The sequence below is a fragment of the Mauremys reevesii genome, linkage group 7 (genome assembly GCF_016161935.1).
Source record: "Mauremys reevesii isolate NIE-2019 linkage group 7, ASM1616193v1, whole genome shotgun sequence".
Classification (NCBI taxonomy): domain Eukaryota; kingdom Metazoa; phylum Chordata; order Testudines; family Geoemydidae; genus Mauremys; species Mauremys reevesii.
Window position 1 is genome coordinate 33,964,386 of NC_052629.1, and position 24,441 is coordinate 33,988,826.

A 24,441-nucleotide genomic window follows, 5' to 3' on the forward strand; every position below is an offset into this window, starting at 1 on the left:
CTACCTTGGTAACCCTTTCTCAGCTGAACCTGATTGACCTGTAATTGCCTCCCAGTTGATAAGGAGGAGGGCCTTTTAACCTTCTGGGACTGATTCCTACCCCTGCCTTGCAGCTGTCTGTCCTGAGTTTATCACACTATACATACTAAAAAAAACAACAACAACAACATACTATCTGGGGTATGAACAAACAAACAACATTTTCCCCCTACTCCCACAGTACCTGCAACAGCCTGACCATCGAGGACATGGCCTCTATATACTGCTGACAGGCTGGCCAACGTGAGGGGGGAGAAAAAGGGAGGCTCATGATAAGATGTTTGCAGAACTCATGGCAGAGTCACAGAGGAGAACCAGACTGGTTGAGAGTTGGAGGCTGTACATGAAGAACCAGGGGATAAAGAAATGCAGCTCTCCCAGGAGATAGTGACAGTGGCTAAGGACAGTGTCACAGTGGCCAGGGAAAGCATAGTTGTGGCCAAGGACAGCATCACCATTCAAAGGGGAGTATGGAAAAAGATAGAGGGATGCAGAGGCAATTCATGGATGCTATCCTGAGCCAGAATGCCCTCTTGCTAAACATGTTCCTGTTATGCCATCAGACTCTGCATTCCCATCGTTTGGGACCCAGCCATGTCCTTCAGCTCCTGCACAACACTGGCTATTGGGACCAGCAGCAACTCATAACTTATGCATCCCCCGCAGCACTGCTCCCAGTGGTTCCTATTCATCTCTCAGATCCAGCCTGAGATGCAAGAACATTTGAGCCTTGCAACACCCAAGAACCCACTCAGGCAAGAAGATCCAGAGGAAAGATGGATACTTGCCTTTAATTTAATGCACCTGCCCCATCCTAAATTGTTCTATTTGAAATATTTTACTGTTGTATTTTGAGTTTTGTTTGCTCTGTTGCAGAAATTAAAAGGTTTGTGTATAGTTGGTTACTTAAGAAGATTGGTAGTTATATGCATTTCCAGATACAAAGATACTATTTTCCAGTAGTTTCATTTATAACTTTATCATTGTTTTTTACTGTCCTTACATAATAAAACCATTTACAATAAATGTGATGATGACTCATAATAGATGTAACACAAACTCCTGTGGACAAAGCTGAAATAATTGATAGGGTTTTACAAAAAGCACAGAAGGAACATTAAACTTCAACCACCCACACATACTAGAGAGTGCTTGCAATGACTGCATCCCAACTCACATTCCACAAGCTAACATGTTCAAGCAGGAGACTCAAAATATGAGCAATAAACACCTCAACAGCATTCCCCTGGGTCTTTGTGTTTTCTATAGGATGCCTTGTTGGTTTGTTGAAACTCCGAGTAATTATCTGCACCTCATCCATCAGTAAGGCTTTCCTGCTTGTTCTCACAAATGTTGTATAAAGCACAGCACAGAGCTATAATGGTTGGGACTTTTTTCCTGCTATTTCAGAAGCAGAGCCATCTGAACCATTGTTGTCCAAGGTCATTCATGCCTGTACAATCTAGGAGGCCATAGTTTTATAAGTAATTTCATATCTCAGTGCTTTACCCCATTTGACTAACTATTTAGGTGGATCTGCTATCCCAGGGACTGTGCTAGGAACAGTATCCAGTGAGTCCTGAATTTAGTTGCATGGCTGGCTGAATACAAAATACTGAGAAACATAAGAAACTCTAAAGAGATGATAAATAAGTTCTTTGTACCTTTGTGGTATTTATATTGCCATCCATACCTCTTATTTTCTTCTCTTCTGTCTATATCCTGTGAGTCCTATAAAAAGGCATTTTCTGTGATCAATCCATCCATCCCCTCCTGATTTGCATATGTACTCTCTACAGTTAATTGTTTAATCTGACATTTTTATAGTGCTAGTTACAGCACAATCTGAAGATTATAATTCCATGATGTCACAGGGTAGCACTGGCCCTTTAAGAGGGAAGAAGCCAGTGAACCTGTGACTCATAAGCATTTGGGCCATATAAATGACATACTTGGTGAGTTAGAGTCAGTCAAAAAAAGGGAAGTGAGAGCTCCCTAGGTTAGTCAGGAAAAGGGCAAATGAGAGCTGCCTGGGAATAAGATATTGGCAGGTCAGAAGTGCCAGAGACAAGCAGACTAGAGGAGGTCTCTGAAGGAAGCTGTAGGTGGTTCCTCGGTGAAGACTGAAGGCAAGAGCAGCTAGAGGGGTTTGGTGGCTGATCACTGCAAGCCAGAGAGTCAGGGCGAGAGGGCTGAAGGCCAAAGGGAGTTGCCTGCTGCCTTCAAAGCCAGAGAGCCAAGGGCCAAAGAGGGCTGAAAGCAGGGGAGCAGTGGAGGGACTTGCCCTCTGACATCTCCATGCTGGATAACTGGAGCCAGAGGGCTGAGAGCCAGGGAGAGTGAGGAATGCTCCTCTGATGAAGATGAACTCCCAGCAGAGAAGCTGTGATGGCGGGGGTGAGGAGGGTGCCCGATGGCAGGAATGGGATTGCACTCCAGCTGGAAGAGCTGGGGTGGTTGTCTTGGTAAAAGGACAGGTGCAGGCTGAAGAAAAGCCCATGTGTGGTGGCAGGCCCTGGAGCATGATATGTGCTATGTCAACAGATTAGAGCATGTGGGACTTTAAGGACTAGATACACTGGTGGTGAGAAATAGACTATGTTTGGGTACTTTGGAAAGTGTAAGTGACACCTTAACTACAGGTGTCATTACAAGCTGTGCCTACAGTAAGATAATAACGTACAAAGTAATAAGAGTTATGAAAAGCAAGACTTGTATGTTCCCTGTCATTTACAAAAAAAAAAAAAAAGTTAGCCAATTTCTTGGGGCTCTGTGTATCTCCCTACCCTCCATGGATGGCCTGAGAGCTACTGAAAACTCCTTTAGATCTGAGGAATCAGCAGGATTGGTGAGTCCTGCTCCTGTCTGCTCTGCAAGGAAACAAGCCTCCCACAACTCAGAAAATCTGATGGAAACTACCATGTTAAATCACCCCTCCATGTTTTTTTCCTCCCCTGTGTAGATGGTGATGCAATCAAAAGGAAATGTTTGCAGTGGCCCTTGCAAAGTGCATCGTATAGCCTGCTTCTTCAGATTTATAAACTTCAGATTCCATTGATCCAATGGGCCTGCTTCTCTTTGAACTCCCATTCTAAACTAAGATTTACTTAATTTTGAACAATAGTGATCTCCAAAAAGAGCATAAACCTGCAGATGTGCTAAACTACAGTTAAATTCTCCTTCAGAGTATGGTACCTTACAGTGTACCTAAAATGGTGTAGAAGGCTCTGGCACAGATCCTCAGCTCTTAACTGTTATAGCTCCATTAACTAATGGAACTATGGACAGTTGACATGACCCAAGGATCTCCTCCTTTGTGCAGGGGTCAGCAACGTGTCCATAGTAAAAATTTCGAGGTCTGTGGTAATTTAAAAAAAAAACATTGAACGACTGTATGACATAATTCCCCCCACACACACACACACACGTTCATCACTAAGTACAGTAATTTTGTCAAGTATCCGTTGCGCAACGTGGTGCTGACTCCTGCCTTTATCTCTGAGACCTTTGCACTGGACTGAATTTCACCCTCAAAGCAGTAATCCACAGTGAGTGTGCCAGTCATAGCATGGTTCTATTCCTTTTGGGTTTTCAGCACCTATAGAACACAATATGACTTTCAAACACTATGACCAATCTGGTTTAGATTCACTTAAAATATACAGATACCAATTAACCTGACTAAATATTACAATGTTAATTCAAATATCATCCAGCCATATTTTTATTAAGATTTAACAAAAGTGAGTTAAGTCTTTAAATAAAACCCTGCCTTTAAAAATGAAATCTAATACCTAAAGCCCTTGTTCCACTTCCTCAAAAACATGCCAAGAATTAAAATAATTTCCACTGAACGGCATTAAGCTACATGCTGATTTATGCAGCATATATTAAAGCCAAATACTGAAAGCATATTCAGTTTTTATTAAAGAAAAAATTGTTGTTAGACATTTTAAAATGGCTTAAAGGATTTAGGATATACACATGGGAAGGGTACAATTATGTGAATGAGCAGACTTTTGATGAAAATCTTTAAAAAAGAAACTCTTAAAGGCTTTTTTAAATGAGACATAAACCAAATTTGAAATCAGGGTGTAACATTATATTGCATGGCTGCTAAAAAGCACTTTCAAGTTAGCCAAGGACACGATTGTTCTCACCTAAATGAGTACCAGATTTCTGTATCTAATATAAGTGTGGACAATAGCCCTACAAAGATTAAATATTGGCTGTATACCCAGACTGAAGAGACTGGAATGGTGTGTCTCAACTTTGCATCACACAGAATGCAACTTTAAAATACTGTTTTGAAATTTTGTAGGTGTTTGTGAAATTCAAACAAAAAAAAATCTCCAAAAAATATTATTTCTTTAAAAAGACAGAAAAGCTGAAGACATGTTCATCTCATTATTGGAAGAAGTAAGTGCTATATATTTCCCTGTATGGTGTGATAGGGAGCAGCAATTCTTCGTTAGCTTTACAATTGGGGTGGGGCAGAGAATGGGAGAAAAATGCTTCCCCACTCTCATAGCTCCCAGCTGCCTCTCTGCAACAACAACAAAAAATGCCAGCAGAGTTCCAGCTGAATTTTGGGGAGAGGGGAAGGACCTGGCCTAGAGAGTGGAGTCTCGGGAGCACATGCTCCAAAGGAAACCCATTTTCACTTAGTGGGAAACAGCTGCTTAAGTTTCTATTAACAGGGTCAACATTAACTTGCTCTACAGCTTCATCCTCCATCAGATGGGACAGAATTGTATAAAAGCCACCAGAAGGGCTACTAGCAACATCGATACCGAGCAAACTATATTGCCCATGTTGGGAAACAGTATGGGGAGCACTTTCTATGTAAGGCAAAGATCCATTAGATTCAGGCCATAGTTCCCCATGGATCTCCAGCCTATGGGATTGACAGACCATCTTCCGATCTCTTCCAGGCTATCACCTGCCCTTCCTCCAGGAGGAGGCAGTATGGCATATTTTCAGTCTGCGGAGTTTTCAGTGTAAGGTTTCCCTCTCTGCCAAACAGAAACAAAACAGTTTTAAAAGTGTAGCAGTTTCATCTCCTTTACAGTAAAGATTGACTATAGCAGATCATGTTATGTTGTAGCCAGGTAATGTAAATTCTTTTATGAAAAAGTACTGGAGTGTCTTATAATAACAGAGTGAACGTGTATTAAATTTGTCAATAGGATGTATGGAATGTGTATACAAACCTAATACCTGTCAAAACCCACTAGGACCATCATAAAACTCATTGTACTGGCATTCTTTTTAATATCTTTTCCCCCTATTTGAGTGTATAACTTAATAAATACACCTTTTTCAAATCTTGCACGTATCGCAAACTTTAGGTAATAAAGTTTATAGCAAGCCATTTTGGGCTGCAGTGATTTAGAAATTGCACTCACTAATAGTAAATTGTCATCCTGTATCTAAACGTTATGTTGCAGTCTTAAATATATTACCCAAATGGAAACTCTGCATATTAAAAATATGCCTGTATTGGGGCATATAATATTTTAAATTGCCATTACTTTGGAAACATTAATGCAGCTGCATTTAACTACAGTGCTGCCTTTCAAACCCTGAAGACATTTGATAAGGAAATATAACTAGCAAATGATGTCTTTCTCATAACCTTTGCTACCACCTACGCAAGTAGAGAAACAGTAAAACAGTCTGCAGCTTGAAATGGTCAGTGCAGTGGCAGGAGGCCAGCATCATTTCGCAGCGTCAGCTTAAAAAACCTTAATGATTAACAAATGGGTTGTTGCCTGAAGAGTCTGTCCTTTATGACCACCAAACTGGTGGCCTCTTAAAAACTAGCTTTTAATTGTTCTGTAGAGAAATATAAAATGCCTGTAAAAACTCACAAAGAAAGAAACTGTTGTCATCCAAGCTGACTTCATTGTATGGCTGTCTCAATGTGCCATTTTGAATAACTGATGTCCCAAATAAAGGTACAGTAGCATTTGGTGAGGAAATGTAAGACTATATATGGCATGTCCAAGTACTAAGCAGAGCTGCATATACCACTGGTTCTGTTTTGTTCAAATCTGTTAACATGATCCTCATGCTAAAAATACCTATGTTACGGTTTAACCACAGAGTTTCCTTTTGAAATTAAAATAGCAATCAGCAGCAGCTTAAAAATATTGCCGCTAGGCCAGGCAATTTGTGTTTAATTGTCTAGTTTAGATTCATTGCCACTGTACAGTTAAGTCAGACACTGCAAATAAAATCTTCTTAAACAAATCTGTTGAAGAAAAACAAAAAATCTGCATGTTTTGTTGGCTGAATAAGCATCAGACAAGTATACAGCTTCAGAAATAAAACATTACATATAAGCTGTCATTCGTTCAAACCTGTGCTCCTTAATGGGACGTCCCAATCCACTGTTTGGGAACTGTAATTGGCACTAAGGCACATCAATTACTTTTTTACATTCCTGATTAGCCCATCCAAATGCAGGACATGCAACATCACATTAAAATCAGTTAAAAACTGGACACATTTTCCTAATCCCAGGTCTATAACAGCATTTCCCAAATGCCCCTCGGGGACTAGTTGTGAAGGACTAGCTGGGGGAGTGCAGCACAGAACAGTGGCAGTGCAAGTTTCCTCCCACTGCCCTGCTAACGTGGTGGGATCAAAGATGAGCATGATTGGTTTCATTTTCCTGAAGGAGGAGCCAAAAAAATAGGAAACGCTGCTCTGATATGTGACAAAAGGACATCAGATTGCTCTCTGGCTCGGGGTGGCCCATGCTGTCCCATTTCCTCCTTCAGAATAAATTAATCTCCAAACAGCCTTGCTCACTTTCCAACTGAGCCTTCTAAGAGATAACAGTTTCAGTTTCTTTTCTGAATAGTTTGAGGTGGGAATTAATACAGACATGCTAAAGAAGCCATATTAGAAATCATGGGCAAATCGTCAGCTGCATCAGAATTCTGCTCAGTGCAGCTTGGGGGATCATTGGGGCTGTCAGGGATTGGCTCATCCCCAGATATAAGTTAGAGCAGCCCTCGGGATGCTCTAACGTCCATCTACTTATAACAGCCCCTGGGGCTGCTATGCTGACCAGCGATCACCTAAGCACACTCTGGCCATGTCTCCAACATACTTATGCAACATCAGCAAGGAAGGGGTGGCTTAGAACTGGCATAGTACTATCTAGGCTTTCACCCCAGGCTAGGAGAATCCACAGCTGCTCCATTGGGGTAGTGTTGGCACTGCCAAAGCAGCACCAAGAGTCCCAAGCAAGGCCAGTATCTAACAGCAATTAAATCAGATAGTCATTGAGTGCAAAGCATCCAGTAGAAACAGATACAAATTGAGAAGAGTGATATTTTCATAACAAAACCCCCTAGATATAAAAAAGACCCAGTATCCTAACACCATATCACTACTCAAAATTGTCGTTTTGAACTATAACTTAGAATTATGGGGTTAGACAGGATCTCAAGGCTCATCTAGTCCAGCAGTTCTCAACCAGGGGGAGGACTGCTGGGGATCCATAGTGCCCTACGGCTGAAGCCTGGAAGCCTGAGCCCCGGCACCCCCTCAGGGCTAAAGCTGGGAGCCTCCGCACTGAAACCCCGAGCCCCAGTACCCCCCAGGGGGCTGAAGCTGGGACCTGCAGGTCTGAATCTCGGAGCCCTGGCAACCCCCGGGGGGCTGAAACCGGGAGCTGCATGGCTGAAGCCCAGAGCCACAAGCACAGATGCCCCCCGCGTGGCTAAAGCCAGGAGCTGTGGAGCTGAAGCCTGGAGCCATGAGCCCCGCTGCAGCTGTGGGGTTAAAGCCATGAGCCCTGGTGTCTTCACAGGGCTAAAGCAGGGAGCCGCAGTGCTGAAGCTGGGAGCAGGGGATTGAAGACCTGAGTCCTGGCACCCCCCCAGGGGCAGAAGCTCCACCACCCAGCAAGGCTGAAGCCCAAGCCCATGCCCCGGTTTCATCCCCAGGAGGTGGGGCTCAGGCTTACAGGTGAGCCCCTTGGGTGGGGGCCACCCAACGTGTCGGTCAGTCTCAATGCCTTCCAGCCCAGGCCTGGCTCTGCCCCCAAGAAACCTTGCATACGAGGGCTCACTCCTGGTTTCTGCTCTAGTCCCAGTGAGTCTAACACCAGCCTTGCAGGTTACATAGCTCCATAGCTTACTGGATATAAAGGAGCTATTTCAGTGGGAGCAGAACAAGTTACACAGCACAGGGAAAATTGTTGTAAGCATAAACAGTAAATATCAGAGATGGATAACTTTTTAATTTGACCAGCAGCTTCAAAAAAACAAAGCCCACAGAGCAATGATACCAAACTTCCTTCAAGTTCAACCACCGTAAGGGCTGAAGAACACCAAGAAGGTGATGTGAGTAAGGAACAAAGCCCTTATTAGCCTGTCAAAATTTCAGAAATATGAAGACAGCTATTTGAATTTTGGCTTCATTTGTTCTGGAAGTGGAGATATACCTCAAATGCAGTGTGTAATTTGTGCACGAGTACTGTCCAATGAACATTTGAAACCCTCCAAATTACATAGACATTCAATTACAAGCATGAAATCTATAAGGATAAGCACCATTTATTTTTTTTTGCGTGAAAGGCCAAGGAACTGCTTGGTACTAAAGCAGTAATGAAATCCACAACTACTGCTGATAAAAAGTTTTTGAGTTCATCCTACATAGTGGCGCAGAAAATTGCTAAAACAAAAAAATTGCATACCATTGCTGAGACTTTATAATGCCGTGTGCTATTGAAATAAAGGAAGTGTTTGGAAAGGAGAAGGCCAAGGTACTGACAAAAATACTGATATCAAATGACACTGTCAAACGACGGATCACTTCTATGCCAGAAGACATAGTTTCAGAGTGTATTGATCGGCTGCATGACAATGATTTTGCTATGCAACTAGATCAATCCACAGACATTTTGAAAATGTCCCATTTACTTGCCTAAGTTTGGTATGTGTGGAATAAGGAAATAAAGGAAGAGTTTTTGATTTTTAAGAGAGCTTGAGACAACAACAAAGTCATGACATTTTCAAACTGTTAGATGATTTTATGATTTCAGAAGAAATCAGCCTGACTAATTGCATCGGGGTCTGCACTGCAGGAGCTGCAGCAATGACTGGAAAGCATTCTGGTGTGCAAAAAATAAAAGCTGCTGCACCTCGCACTATTTGGACACACTGCTTTTTACACCAAGAGTTGCTTGCTGCAAAAGATATTGAACCAGGTCTTTACAGTGTTCTGAACACAGCGGTAACATTTGTTAATTTTATTAAATCCAGAGCAACAAACTCCAGGTGTTTTGCTGCACCTTGTGAGGAAGTTGGTGCAGAGCACCATTTCTTGTTCATGCATACAAAGGTGAGATGGCTATCTCGAGGCAGAATGCTTGCCCATACATTTCATCTCAAGGAAGAGTTACGTACTTTCTTAGCTGATAAGAAACCTGAACTTGCCGAAGTGCTGAAAGATGATGTGTGGTTGACAAAACTCACAGACATATTCAGGTAAATGAATAAGGTGAATAAAACTGTGCAAAACTGTGGAAAGTGGGAACACTAATTTTATTGCCCAGCGTGAAAGAATTGTAGCATTCAAAAGAAAACTACAGCTCTGAAAAGTTCTGTGGGAGCACTACTGATATATTTGAGCTCTTACATTCTTTCATTCAGGAATGAAACATTGACTTTGACATAATGAAACCTCAGCTAGCAGCGCATCTGTGTGGTCTGCTTACCAAATTTAATAGTTATTTTCCCAAACTCTCAACAGAACAAGCTGCTACACACATGTGGACTACAAACCCCTTTAGTGAGAAAATTGAAGCTAAATGTCCACCCAGTGTCCCATCAAAACTGTTAGAAGAGCTCATTGACATTCATCAGACAGATCCCTCGGAATCAGGTTTAGCTGGAGACATTTTGGTGTGTGTTCAAATGAATACATCACTGCTTCTTCTGCAGCACTGAAAGTTTTGATCCCCTTTAGTACCACCTACTTATGCGAGGCCGGCTTTTCAGCCATGACATCACTGAAAACAAAGTGCTGAACCAGGATGAACACTAACCATGACATGCATATGTCCTTGTCAAACATACCCCTGCGTCTTGACAGAATTGTTGATCAGCACCAGCAACAAGTTTCACACTGAGTAAAAAAAAAAAAAAATCGGGTTTTTTATATTTGTATCTATATTATCCTGTGTGTGTGTGTTTAACTGTGTAACTGTCCATTTAATACAGCTTTTAATCTACTGGATATGCAGAAAAACAGTTGTGGCACAAGTGGGCCATGGAGTTTTTATAGCATTTTGAGGGGGAGGAGGTCTCAGAAAGAAAAAAGGTTGAGAACCCCTAATCTAGTCTAATCCTTTGCCAAGATGCAGGATTTGTTGTGTCTAAACCAGGGGTTGGCACATTCAACACACAGCCCATCAGGGCAATCCGCTGGCGGGCCGCGAGACATTTTGTTTACATTAACCGTTTGCAGGCATGGCCCACTGCTCCTCCTTTTCCTCCCTTTTAAAGCTGAGCACTACATTAGCTCTCTTCAGTCTTCTGGAACCTTTGAGATGTCTTCAGCTAATTCCATCAGTGCCTTCAGATGAATAGTATCCAGTCCCGCTGATTTGAGTTCATTCAAATTGGTCCCTTCCTTCCTTCCTCCCTCCCAGCGCTTCCCCCGCCGCCAAACAGCTGTTGGTGGCACTTAGGACTTTCTGAGAGGGAGCAAATGAGCAGGGAAGCTGCCCCCTACCCCCCTCTACCTCCGGCAGGCAGGGCTACCCAGAATGCAGGGCTGCAGGGCCCTGGGCTAAGGGGGCCCTGGGGCCCTGGCCTGCAGCTGTAAAGCCTCTTTCGGAATGCGGCCCTGTGAGCATGGGCCGGAGGACTCAGGGGGAGCTGGGGCAGCCAGCGGCCAGATAGAAGTGGTGCTTTCCCCTTCAAAGCCAGCCAGAAAGACGCCACCTCCCCACCACAGTACAGTACAGTACTGTACAGTATATAATGCCTTTTGTCTGCCCCCCAAAAATTTCCTTGGAACCTAACCCCCCACATTTACATTAAATCTTATGGGAAAATTGGATTCGTTTAACGTTGTTTCACTTAAAGTTGCATTTTTCAGGAACATAACTACAACGTTAAGTGAGGAGTTACTGTACAGCAATTGTCACTGTAATTATAACACGAACTATAATATATACATATCTGATATATTTCCATAGAGCTATTATCCAGTGTATTCTTATATTTTCAATTCCATTAAAGTCAGCGCTAGAGATATTATGCCCAACAACTTGGAAAACATCTGACTCTCACACATGACAGTCAAACAAAACTGTAATACTTTCTCACTCACCCCTGTAAAGGGACAAATTTTCAACTGACCTCAGATTAACATCTACACACAAATTTGCCGATATATTTTTCTGCACATGCAAAGAACTGCATTTCCACACAGACTGGGTAGATTGTGTGCAGATTTGCTATGCAGACAGGAATTCACGCAATTTTTACAAGCGCAAAATTAGGGGCCACAAAACTTTCCACAAAAAGTACTATTTTATCTCAGCACCTTTTTTCCTTGCTTTCTAAACATGGTCTTTTCTTACTTCCCTTAGCCCTGACCAATACTTGTAGATTTACAAAATGGTTTATAAGGAGGCTCATATTACACTGTGGCAGAAATTTATGATAGTAGGATGGTCTGTATGGGGTCTTGTGTCTTTTACCCATCTTGTCATTTTGGAGATTTTTAGTCTAGCCTTTGCAGCATTCCACTCCTTTCTTCTAACTGCCTAGTACACCATTAGCTTTTTTTTTATTTCACTACTACTTAGCTGAATATTCTTATGCAACACTGTAGTATCTACAACAGAGGCGCTTTCTGCTCAATCCTTTCTGGAAAGTGAAGTTGTTCTCAGCAATGTTCTTAGTCCCAGTCAGACTGAAGATCAGCTAAGATCCCTTGAACCTCTTGTGTTCAAGTAATATTTCTGTTGCTGGCCCCTCAAACAGGCAGAGTGTATCCCTTCTCTGTCTCTCTTTTAAAAACATGCTACAGAACAGTATAGCAGATGGGCTCCACATACAATTTCAGAGGGACCTCTTTACTTCTCCACACACTCAAAATTGCAAATCCTAATCCTGCCACAGCCCCTGAACTCTGTGCCAGTCTAACAGCTGAGCTGCACAGCTTCCTGGCTGTGCTTATGGGCAGCTGAGGTTCCAGGTAATCTCTATAGCCCGTGGCTGGGATTCTGGCTTCCCTGTCTCTTTGGACGGAAGCTAAACTTCCAGACTGACTCTTGACCTCCCTTTTTGCTTCCCTGATTTCTAAGATGGTAACTGGGCTCCCTCCTGAGATCCTCGACTGACAGCTGCACACTTGGCTTTCCTGATTTTCTTTTGGCCCTGGTGGGATCCCTAGATTCTTGTCCTCCACCCCCAATGCCACAGAGGGAGTGAGACAAACATTACAGCATTGGAACAGCAAATAAAAAGCCCATGTATTTATTGAATGTTATAAATAAGTAATAAACCAGTCCTCTGTCAGGGTCTGGTGAAGAAACAAATGGAGTGCACATACTTCCTTGCTTTGATGTAATTTAATTACTAGAGTATATTGATTATAATGGCATCCACTAGTGTTGCTGTAGTTAAGGTCTTATAGTATTTTCCATTGCAAATCTTGATTTCCAGGATTTAATAAAAGTTGATTTTAAAAAAATCTCTAGAAGCTGAATCTTGTACCCTGTACAAGGACATGGTCTGAAAGCAAGGGTGGTTTTTTTTTTTCCAAAATGTTATTAAAATCATCTTAACCATTTTGTTAGAATGGGAAAATTGTTATGTTATGGTTTCAGAAACAACATTAAAACAACAATCCGGTTCTGATTTAAACCAGCATAAGTAAGGAAATTCAAAGCTTACCCTGTCCTTAGTTCAATCTGTTGTCCTCAATATAAAAGAACACACTCCTCTACCTCAATATAATGCTGTCCTCGGGAGCCAAAAAGTCTTACCGCGTTATAGGTGAAACTGCGTTATATTGAACCTGCTTTGATCCACCGGCGTGCGCAGCCCCCCCCCCCCCCGGAGCACTGCTTTACTGCATTAATATCCGAATTTGTGTTATATTGGGTCGCGTTATATTGAGGTAGAAGTGTACTCTATGAGACATAAAATCAGACACTCTCATGAGATCCTTGCAATAGCTATGTTAAATTGGATAAGTTAAATACAGAGTAAAAGCCTTAACTCTGAATGTACTTTTTCTGTGTATTTCACACCATACCATTATCTTCACATATGGTACATAGGTTTGTCTTTGGGTGTTTCAAGACAAGAATGTATCACTTAACGTGACTGCACTTGCGTACTTTATTGTAAGCTATGAAAAGCTTTGTAAAGTAACTTTGCTGCAATATAGATTCCTGCCTGTTATACAAAGTTTGTTTTACAAGGGAGATATCTAATTTGTGAATTTTTTTCTTTGCTTGCCACAAGCCCTTATATGGAAGGTTTATAGTTTAGTACCTCTGATAGCAGTTTAAGAATTTAGATTTAAAAATTAGAGTGAGGATAACAGAGATACAAATAATGAATGGCACAAAGAAGGTGAATTGGACTCATTTACCCTTTATCATAATACAAGAAAAAGAAGACATTCAATTAAACTGAAAGGCAACAAATTTAAAAATGATAAAAGGAAATGTTTTTCAACAATGCACAGTTAGAACACATTGCCACTGCATCAGTGGGATTCAAAATAGGATTGAACATTTATATGGATATTGAGGACATCCACAGTTACGTTAGATAGGATTAAAACAATTGGGAGGGACCTATACCCTTATGCTTCAGGACATCTGCCAACCTCTCACATCTAGGGCTACGGAAGAAACTTCCCTTATGAGAGTATCACAGTTATCAAGTTAACTACATCACTGATCCCGCCTGGTCTTTGCTAGACAAAGAGAACTTTATGCAGGTGAGGCACCTGGGTGTGGAGGGGACACAAAGAATAGTCATGGGAAAACCAGCAATTAATAAATTAACAAATTCTGTGCGTTAAGACTCCCAGCCTTAGGGTGTCTTCACAATAGTTCCAGCCTCAGACTTCCACCTGCATTTCTGAGTAGCTAATGCATTCTAGCCACCTTTCCTCGTCCCTAGTTCCCCCCTCACAGTTTGTTGTTCTGGGCCAGAGATATCCCAGGATTCCGGCAGGTCAGTGCTGCCTGGACTGTTCTGGGCTTATGCCTCACCCAGCTACAGTGATTTCAGCTTCAGTTGCTGGCTAGGGAGGCCCACACCAGAGTCCATTGGATAGGCTGCTGATATTTCTGCAGTTTCAGCTCATGAATCATCTTAAAGCCATCTCAACTCTGTGCCTTTCACTGTTATGTAGCTGTTCCAACTCAGCTCTTTAGAGAGTGCTCAGTGGTATCCAGAACCCTTCACAAAATTCTTCTTGTCAGAGAAAAACTCCCAGCAGAAAATCAGAGTCACTTACCACTTACCTCCCTTGGTATCCTGCTGTTAAGTGAATTGTCTTGTTAGGCTGACCTCACACTTGGTAAGGCAACTCCCATCCTTTCATGTATATATACCTGCTCCTGTATTTTCCACTTCATGCATCTGATGAAGTGGGTTCTAGCCCATGAAAGCTTATGCCCAAATACATTTGTTAGTCTCTACGGTGCCATAAGGACTCCTCGTTGTTTTTCCCTTCCTAGTCACTGTTTACAGGGGTTCAGGGTCCCATACCCAACTGTGCCTGACTGTAGTGTCGGTCATGGTGGCCACAGGAACAGTTAGTGTCAGTCAGGGTTTTTTTCCATTTCCCAACAGAGTCAATAGCATTTTACTGCCCCCAGGCTCAAAACTTAACCAGAATACCCCAAACTGTTGCTTAACCAAAATGCAAATGAGGCCCAGCCCATTCAGTCATTTCCCCCTGTTCACCAGCAGATGCCAGCAGAGAGCTCACATCTGGAGTTCTCAAGCAGCTGTGAGCCGAAGTCCTGTTTCACCAACATGCGTCAGTAGTAACCATTGTACAGTCTAGGCTAGGGCATCAGGCCACAGGGCTCATAACATTATTATTCATAGGGGGTTTTTATATTACTGCCTAGGGACCAGCCAAGAATGGAGCCCTATTGTGTTAAGCTCAGTACAAAGAGAGAGAATGGCTTCACATTCAGTTGGGAGGGGGATGAGATTCCCAGCTCTTGTAGACATACTCACGCTAGCTTCATTGAGCTAACACATTAAAAATAGTAGCATAGCTGGGGTAGCACAGGCAATGGTGGCATAAGTTAGCTATGCTGAGTCCAAGCTCGTGGCTATGTACTCAGTACAGCTAGCCCATACTACTGCTCGCCGTTGCCTGGCTCCACTACAATTTTTCATGCGTTAATTCAGTGAGAGCTATCATAAGTATGTCAATGCGAGCTGGGAATAACACTCGTGATTGCAAGTGTAGACTACTTCCAGAGTGGCAGACAGTCCCTGTCCTGAGGCGTGATAGAATACACAAGCAGAGTGAACAATGTGATGGTAGCAAATGTGATGTTAGTTCCGTGAGCTTGTTTTTGTTAGGCGAGGATTAGCTAAATGGAAAGACAAAGGAAGGCAGAGCAATGAGAGGGCCAAAGTAGGTAAGAAGAGGAAGGAGGAATATGAAGGGAAGCTGTGAAATGTGTCTGAGGTGAACAGATTGGAAGGGAGTGGGAGGCAGAGGGTTGGAGCTAACAGCAAATCTACACTGGTCAGAAAATGTCCAGTAAAAAAAAATGTAGAAAATACTCTGAGGCAGCAGCATCTGTTGGTCCCTGTGCAAGCTGCTTCTGCAGCTGCTCCTGCCAGCTTTGGTCTGCGACTGGCTCCTCCTCACTGTTTCTTTCCCCAAGGCCACATGGTGGTATTGGGAGGGTAGACACTGCCTGGGTCCCAGCTCTGGGTCCTGAGGGTGCTGGAGTAGGGGTCTCTCTTTCATTGTGAAGACTAACAACAATGGCAATGCTGGACAAGTGTAATCTCTTTTTGCTCTGGAGTGAGCATTTAGCAGAAGCTGCTCTATCTTTGATCCAACCAGGTGCTGCATGAACAGCTACTAGAAATGGTTCTGGTAACAATGGTTTCTGAAAACACTGATACTTCATGCAAGCAGGTTTGTACAAGCTGCTTACCCTACAGAGACCACACAAATTGCAGTGGTTTTAAGCATATTGGTTTGTTGGGATAACTCCCAGCTGTCTCTTTAGAGAAAAGATGACATCTTATATCGATGTCTGCTTTGCCTACCTTTATCTTTTGAGCCTAGAAAGAAAAGGTACTTGACACAACTATCTTAAAAATTCACAGACTTACTACTACTATATTAATTATTAATTATTATTATTAGTAGTAGTAGTATAATGGTAGCACCACAAGGTTCCAGTCAGTATCCAAGGTCCCAGTGGGTCTGGTGCTATACAAACATATAAAGTTCTAAAAGATAGCCCTTGCCCCAAAGAGTTATAACCTAATTACAGAGTGGACATAAGAGTGGACAGAGTGGACAGGCGAGAGGGAGAAGATGATGAGGGTAACTGTAATGGAAACACACGGTAACCTGGACTGGTAGTGTGCATAATTTGCAGGTTTCAGGGGTTTATTTAGTAAGAATTGTACACATTGGGAATTGTTGCACATAGAGGGGAGAAGCGATCAGCCAAGCTGAGCAAGTTTAGACTGTGCATCAGCTTCTGAAATTCTGTCCTGACATTATTGGATTCCAGCTCCTGACAGACATTGCCTGATTAAAGAGTTCCTGAATGAAATCACCAGATTCACAAATCCTGATTTATAATCCTGGATCCTACAGTTGTTGCCTCATCCCAATAAAGTGTCAATTCATAGAGAGAGTATGTGATGGTCTGGTGTGTTATAAATTTTTTATTGCTAGGAGTTTGGGACAGCACCATTACTCACAAGTGGCAGGGCCAGCCACATCATCATTTTTCCATTTGATGTATGTTAATTACTACAGGAGGAAGATTGCTTTGGTAGGAGTATGACAATAACAAGAACAGAATAAAATCAATCTATTCCCTCTTGCTGAAATGTCACTAATTATCCAGTTGCTATGCTGCTGCTTAGGTATGTGTTATACTATAAGAACTATACTTGGATACAAGTATTCAGTATGCCTAATAATTCCTTAATAAAGATTGTTAATCATTTTGCTTTTGATGTAATTCAGTGTAAAGCTAGGTGTTTTGAGATTTGGTCTTTTGTCTCTCCTAGGCTGGTTTCTTGTCTCTTTTATGATATTGAATCTGTAAAATATGACAATGGAAGGAGAAACTTCACATGACAGGAGACCTCTGATATCCTATAATTGAACTTCATCTTTATTATCTGCTAACTTCAGGTCTCAAAGACCTTGTTGACCATGTACTTTAGTGGTACAAAAATCTGTACCCTGCCTTTGTCGCAGAAAATAGTGTAACTGTTGCTGTTTGCTCAGATGAAACAATAATTTTTGAAGTTTGTCATCTGCTGCTACAAAAATTTTCTCCATTTTATAAAGATTACAAAATTATGAAAATCAATCAAAATTAATAAAGATGAAAAAAAGAGAAGAGTTGGTAACAGGAAAAATTATTTAGAATTGGTCTAAAAGCTTCTAAATAAGCTTAAAATACACGCAGCTAAAATAATCACATTTTATTTTAAATTCCTTTGGATATTTTTCTCTATCCTTTCTATGGTGGTAGTAGCTTAAATCTTGACTTTTGCACAAAGAACACTTACTGCTAAATAGTAAAAAACTATTTCAGTTGTTTCTCTTTATTCTCCCTTGCTCATCAAGTTGTTTATCATTTGTATGCTTGAATAGAGCTCAAGATTATAATAAAGAGTTAAAATAGGACAAGGACAGAAGACACTGAACTAGATGGATAAAGAGCAATTCCTTTGTTTTAGAGTTTGCAGTTCTTCCTATTGCTCACCATGAATCGTGGTGCTTGAGTGTACTTTGGTGTCCCTAGCCTCTGTTTGTCAGAGGATGGAGATGGATGGCAGGAGAGAGATCACTTGATCATTACCTGTTAGTTCACTCCCTCTGGGACACCTGGCATTGGCCACTGTCGGTAGACAGGATACTGGGCTTGCTGGACCTTTGGTCTGACCCAGTACAGCCGTTCTTATGTTCTTATGCACTTGAAAGAGATAAAGCATTGGCAGCCGTGAGCACCATGCACTGACAAAAATGCTTCCCACTGTTCCCCTGAAACATAATCTTCCTCAGCCAGTGAAGATCAGTGCTTCATGCTGTGTGCTGGACCCAGCGTTCTTGCTGGCCCATCACCTGGCAGTAGCCATTCTTCTCAGTTTATTTCACCTTATGGGTCATAAATAACAAAGCACCATGCTCAGTAGCTCTATCAGTGGTTCAGTACACTTTTCATCTACCCCCTATAAAACCGAGCCCTAAAGCCTAATTCAGTAAAGCACTTAAGCACATGCTTAATTTTAAGCGTATGCTTTAAATCCCATTGAAGTCAGTAATAATTAACACTGATATCAGTAGGATGTAAGCCAATCCCTAAAATTAATCCTAAAATTAATTGCTTTGTTGAAATGGGATAGACTGCAGAATCAGGACCTAAATCACAATTTTTTTCAAAGTTTCAAGGGTCCCTAGATAAAGAGTTTGTTAATATGCGCAACCATTTTGTTTAGGCAATCACATAACCAATAGTGTATTGGCTACTTTAATTTTCTCACATGAGCAATCCCACTGAGTACACCAGGACTAAGGGCTCCTCTCATAAAAGCTTTAAATCAGTGTCTGCTATTGGATAAATAGGATATAAACCACTAACGAAAAGTGAGTGTATCTAGGAGGCACTTAGTACCATATCTCTAAAATGTTTGGATAAATCACGCAGAAAGTAATAAGAAGCTTTTAGCTTTTAATATTAAATGATAAACAGACTTTGAGTATCCTAGTCCTGTTTTAGGAAAAAATTAATCAGCTTAGCTATCGTATGCACAAGTTTAATTCTCTGAGAGAAAAGTGATTGTCTAATTTTTTTTCCACAGTAATTAAGGAAAGTCAAAAGCAGCAACTGGAATCTGTGAGCTACTCCTCTCGTTACGCTCTGGGACTCTTTTATGAAGCTGGCACATGGATTGATGTCCCCTGGGCTGCACAGTACATCACCAATAATCCCTGCATACGCTTCATCTCCATCGATAATAAGAAGCGCAATATAGGTCAGTGCTCCTATTATTTCCCTTAAACACAGTAACAATAGAGGGTGTAGATCATGAAAAAAGCTGTTTAATTGAGTGTTGCTATTCTGAACAGAGCAAGTATTTAACTTCAAGCCACAGGGGATAAAATTTAATGTCACATTTGGCCTGTAATAAAAATGCAGTATGAAACCAGGGAAGTTTTCAGAGAATTATCACCCAGCACATGGTTTGTATTACTGAGTTTATGAAAACAGTGTCAGAGGATTTAAAACATCAAAATGTTACTATTCCAAGAAATAGTCTTCATTCTATTATTTAAACATTAATTCATGCACATGCCAGTTTATCTACCATCATCTATTATTTTACAACTCTTGATCTTTCCATTGAGAATGCTTGGAACAGTTAATGAATTATACAATCAAGCCTGATCAGACTAATTCAGTGTTAACTAGTTTATTTTTTCATCATGGAAAATCTTTGATCTTACAGTATGTACAGTATTACTTCACCAGACTACTTTGCAGAATGCTGCTGAAGAGCTTAGCAGGCATTCTGTGAGGCTTACACGTCTCATCTCTTTGTTGAAGATGGTCATAAAAACAGATATTATACTGTACTTAGTAACCATCATTAGCAAGAATCCCATGGGAAAACTACAACTCTTGGATCATGTTAAAAGTAACTATGGGCAACTTTCTAATGTGAATTTTTTGTGAACCATTAATCTTTTGGGGGGGGGGGAGGGAAGTGCTGGGTTTGGTTTTTGTTTTGTTTTTTATTGGTGGGGGGAGCAGAATGTGAATCCTATATTGCTGAAATTCTTGGAAAATAAAAATGGCATAAATTTGTTATCACTAAATTGTAGTGAAGTGAGATTCTAACTACCTTTGTTAAATCTCTTGCACTTATATTTCTTAGAACATCCCATTTACACAACTATTTCAGAAATCTAACTGGGACATCCATAGTCTAGTGGATTGAGCATGGGGCTAGGAATAAGGAGATCTGAATTTCTCTTACTAGCTCTGCCACTGACTCACTGTGACCTTGACAAGTCAGTTAACTTCTGTTACTTCATCTGTGAAATGGGAATAATAATCTATCCATTTTTGCAAGACACATGGAGATTTGTGCTAAAATGTGCTGTGAACTACTGAACAACATGAGCGAGTAAGGATTTTCAGAATCAGGCTCTATATAAATACAAGGTAGTATTAATTAACCGAACTGAAGCATGGTTTTATATGCAAGCAGATGAACCTAGAAATATCTTTTTTTAATCTATCTTGTTCAGTCTGGACTGATTGAGTTTAACTTCATACTTCGTATATGCACTGATCAGCATCTATCTATGAAAGTACTCAGGTGTGCCCATCACTAAGGTTTCCCAAACATCAACAAAATTATATAAAGCAATCATATTGGAAAGACTGAATGCATTTTTCCTTGTATTATGCCAAATACATGGAATTTTTAAACGATTATTGTATTAGTTACCATCTTTAGGAAGTAAGGCAAGCCATTCTTTAGCATTATTATTGTGGGAAAGCTGTGGCAATGAGATGATCTCATATTTCCCTCAGGCAGCAAGAAAACCTGAGGTTGTTTTACTTACTGGTGTAAGGGTACAGCTATGGGCCAGCTGCCTGGAAAGACTTGCCTCTTGCTTATATAGTTTTCACCCTGTTTTCTAACTCCAGCATCCCCAAATAATACAGCTGTCAAGTAGGTCTCAGAGAGAGAGGCCATTCCTGAGATATCCCAGGGGCAGCTCATGTGAGGTCATTAAAGATCACCATCTGGACCTTGACCTGAATCCAGTAATGAACAAGGAGCCAGTGTAACATAACAAGTTCCAAAGTGATATGCTTAAGTCTTGCTGTGCTGCTGTTGCATGCTCAAACTTCCTGCTTTTCTCTTCCATCCTCACATTTACAGTAGCTAATTGTGGTAGTCAGGCTTGGAGGTGAGAAACTTCTGTATTGATGTGGCCAGGTCCCCACTGGGGATGATCACAGGCATTTCTTGTTACTGTTGCATCACCTTGATGATCAGAGGGTGCGTGTCCCCAAACTGAGGGTGATGATGTAGTTTGGGCCATCGTTTCTAAGTATTTCACTTTTCCGACCAAAATCACCTGGCGTCTTTTTCAGGTTTTGTTTTAGCCAGTGACTCGTACTGCCCCAGGCATACTGACTGATGGTGCTGTTTATTGATGGCACAATTAACGAGCTGTGGAGCAAGTGTTTTGGACATATTAATGTTACTAAAGATTATGAAACTGTATATATTCCAGATGACACACACTTCCCACCTAGTAGTGTAGGCTCCAAGATATCATGATGATAAATTCTCTACGAAAGTGCAATTTCCCAAGAGGAATGAACTGCCTAGCAGTTGCAGGGTTTGAACAAATTGAGGACCAGCAATTGCAGATGAACTGCCTCCCACAAGGCCTCATTACAACATATAAACAGCCAGCCAGCCCTCTCTTTTGTACTCTGTTCCTTGTTAACTTGAATTTTAGAAATTTCAACTTTGTTCCAAGAAAACTAGTAGTGGAGTGGGAGAATAATGCATGTTAGCAAGGAAAGAGAAATATTTCTGATGGTGGGTGCTCGTGCATAGCATGGGAGGTTTGAAAGACATGCCCTTGCTCTGTTTATTAAGGATATTTTAATAAATAAAAATATAAACATCTGAATAGCACACGTAAACTGTCAAGGAGAGATTCTCATTTCTTTATACACAACTCCTAATGTTACAGGAATATGTATAATTACACACACACACCAGTAGCATTCGATGTGTAGTTTACTTATATTAGTGGTATAGTAACTGAAACACTGTTTTACAAAGTTTTTTTTTATTTGTTTTAGTATATATATATAAATAGTTTACACTTTCATTTTTTCTCTTATTGCACCCTTGATAGGTGTACATTGTGTTTAAGTAAGAAATAGTTGCTTATGCACACACACACACACACACACACACACACACACACACACAAAAGGTGGCAAATATTAAGATACAAACAAAACATGTCAAGTATCAGAGGTGCAGCTGTGTTAGTCTGGATCTGTAAAAGCAGCAAAGAGTCCTGTGGCACCTTATAGACGTATTGGAGCATGAGCTTTCGTGGGTGAATACCCACTTCATCGGATGCATGCACAAACCATGGTGGGAGGAACAGTGCCCCACTACTTTTATGTATGATAATGTATACATAGTAAGTTAAACAAAGATTTTATATTATCTGAGTTTCACACTGCTGATGAAAACTTATTGGCAAACAACGTAAAACTGCAGCCTTGAAGAGCACTACAGCCTTCAGTTAGTTTTTCAAAGTAATAGATGTTGCTAAAATAGATATATGCATACACTTGTCTGCACAAAGACAAGATTATTTATAGCTGTTACATTCTTTTGCTCTTTACAGAAGTACCAAATTTTTTTGTTGTTTACACAAGACTTGGTAATTATCACTTTGACTCATTTAGCAAATGACAGAAGATAAGGAACAAGAAATAAATAGCACTTTTTAGTGGTGGTTTGACTTTTTACTGGTGAGATTTCCAAATAAAAGTGAACAATTTACTGTTACTAAAATCATGATAAGATGCAGTTTGTTATCAAAGATAGTCAGTTGTCTCAGATTGGCAGATGAGACGTAAGCCAAGAAATAATACAGGAATAGTAATTTTGTTAATTTTAAGGACTATGATGTTCACTTATCGCATTACTGTGCTTTCACATAGGCATTGCTTACCACTCTCTATTGATCAGGTAAACAAATCTTTTACGTTGTATTTACTGTATGGAAGATGCAAGCCATTAAAGTGTATCATTGCTAGGAAACCCATTAGCTGTATAAGAAAATGTACAGTATCCTTATAACTGCACCTTGATATCCTGAGAGGTGCTCAAGAGTCCCCACTCAGAGTTACATTATAAGACTTGATCCTGCAAAGGGATCTGCATAGCTAACCCTTGACTTCACTGTGTGCTGGGGATCTTCACAGGGGACAGGTGGGGAAGGAATCCTCCACTGGAGCAGCTCTGAAGTCGCTATAGTCGCCCAGAGGTTGTAATAAACTCAGTGGCAAAGGAGAGCTGCTCTTGCTTTGGTTCCCCAAATTCCTATTCCTAAAGGGTAGGGGGATCTGCTAACAAAGAGGAGGGAACACAGTCTGTCCCATCACACTTACAGTATGTCATTGAGAGAGAAATTCCAACCACTGCCCTATGAATCTACTACACACAGCTACTATAGACCAAACTTGATCTCACAGGCAAGCAACTTTGTTGGCATCAGTTAGTTGTGCAAGTGCATAGATGAGGGCAGAACTTGGCTGTGTAAATAGAGACTAACTGATATAGTTTGAATACTCTGATTCAGGAGCTCTGGATTTCTGTGATGGCAAACTATTCTGTGCAGTTTTCAGTGTTGGCCTAGAGGAACCCTGTGGCCTAGTAATAGCAAGTCTGCTCTGATGGAGGATACATCAACACAAGCTGACTCCAACTCCTACTCTGGTGGGTCCAAAGATGGCAATCACACCCCACAATGGGCTGAGTCAGACAGGAATGGGTAGGCCATGGCATCCAGGTGGTGCACTGATTCTGTGGCTTCCATGGGCAGCCTCCACCATAAAGGCCCTAGGGACTCAGAAGTTGCAAACTAAATCCTGTGGCGCCTGCAGGGCTGTATCAAGCCCTGCATTTGTAAAATCTGTACAGGGTTTTAAAATGCAACTGTTATATATCCTCACTCTCATCTGAGGATTCTAGCTCCTGAACAACCATAGTATCAGTTACTTCAGCTGTCTTACCTTCCTGATTTATATTATAAAACAGAAAAATCAATAGTAAAGATTATTCGTTGATTGCGCCATTCCAGTATCTACATGGAGTATGCTTAGCCAGTAACCTCAATGGAGTCACATCTATTTACACCAGATGAGGAGCTGACCCACTGTTTTTTAATGAGGCTTGCACCTGCAGATGTAGTGTTCTTGAACATTGTATCATGAAAAGATCCTACTTCTATTGTATATTAACTTCTCTGCATAGTATGTATGTATATTAAAGAGTTAGACAAAAGGCTATTTTAAAAATCCCATCAATATTTATAAAGGAC

The 24,441-nt window shown here is 41.1% G+C and overlaps 1 protein-coding gene across 2 annotated transcripts in view; it reads left to right on the forward strand.

Annotated features, from left to right (window-relative positions):
* Window positions 1-24,441, forward strand: part of RNLS (renalase, FAD dependent amine oxidase) — a 138,465-nt gene that overhangs the window by 77,024 nt on the left and 37,000 nt on the right. For both annotated transcript variants that reach the window (XM_039547525.1, XM_039547526.1), the window contains exon 5: window positions 19,140-19,313. In XM_039547525.1, the coding sequence (XP_039403459.1) occupies window positions 19,140-19,313 (174 nt within the window). The remainder of the gene's footprint in view (window positions 1-19,139; window positions 19,314-24,441) is intronic.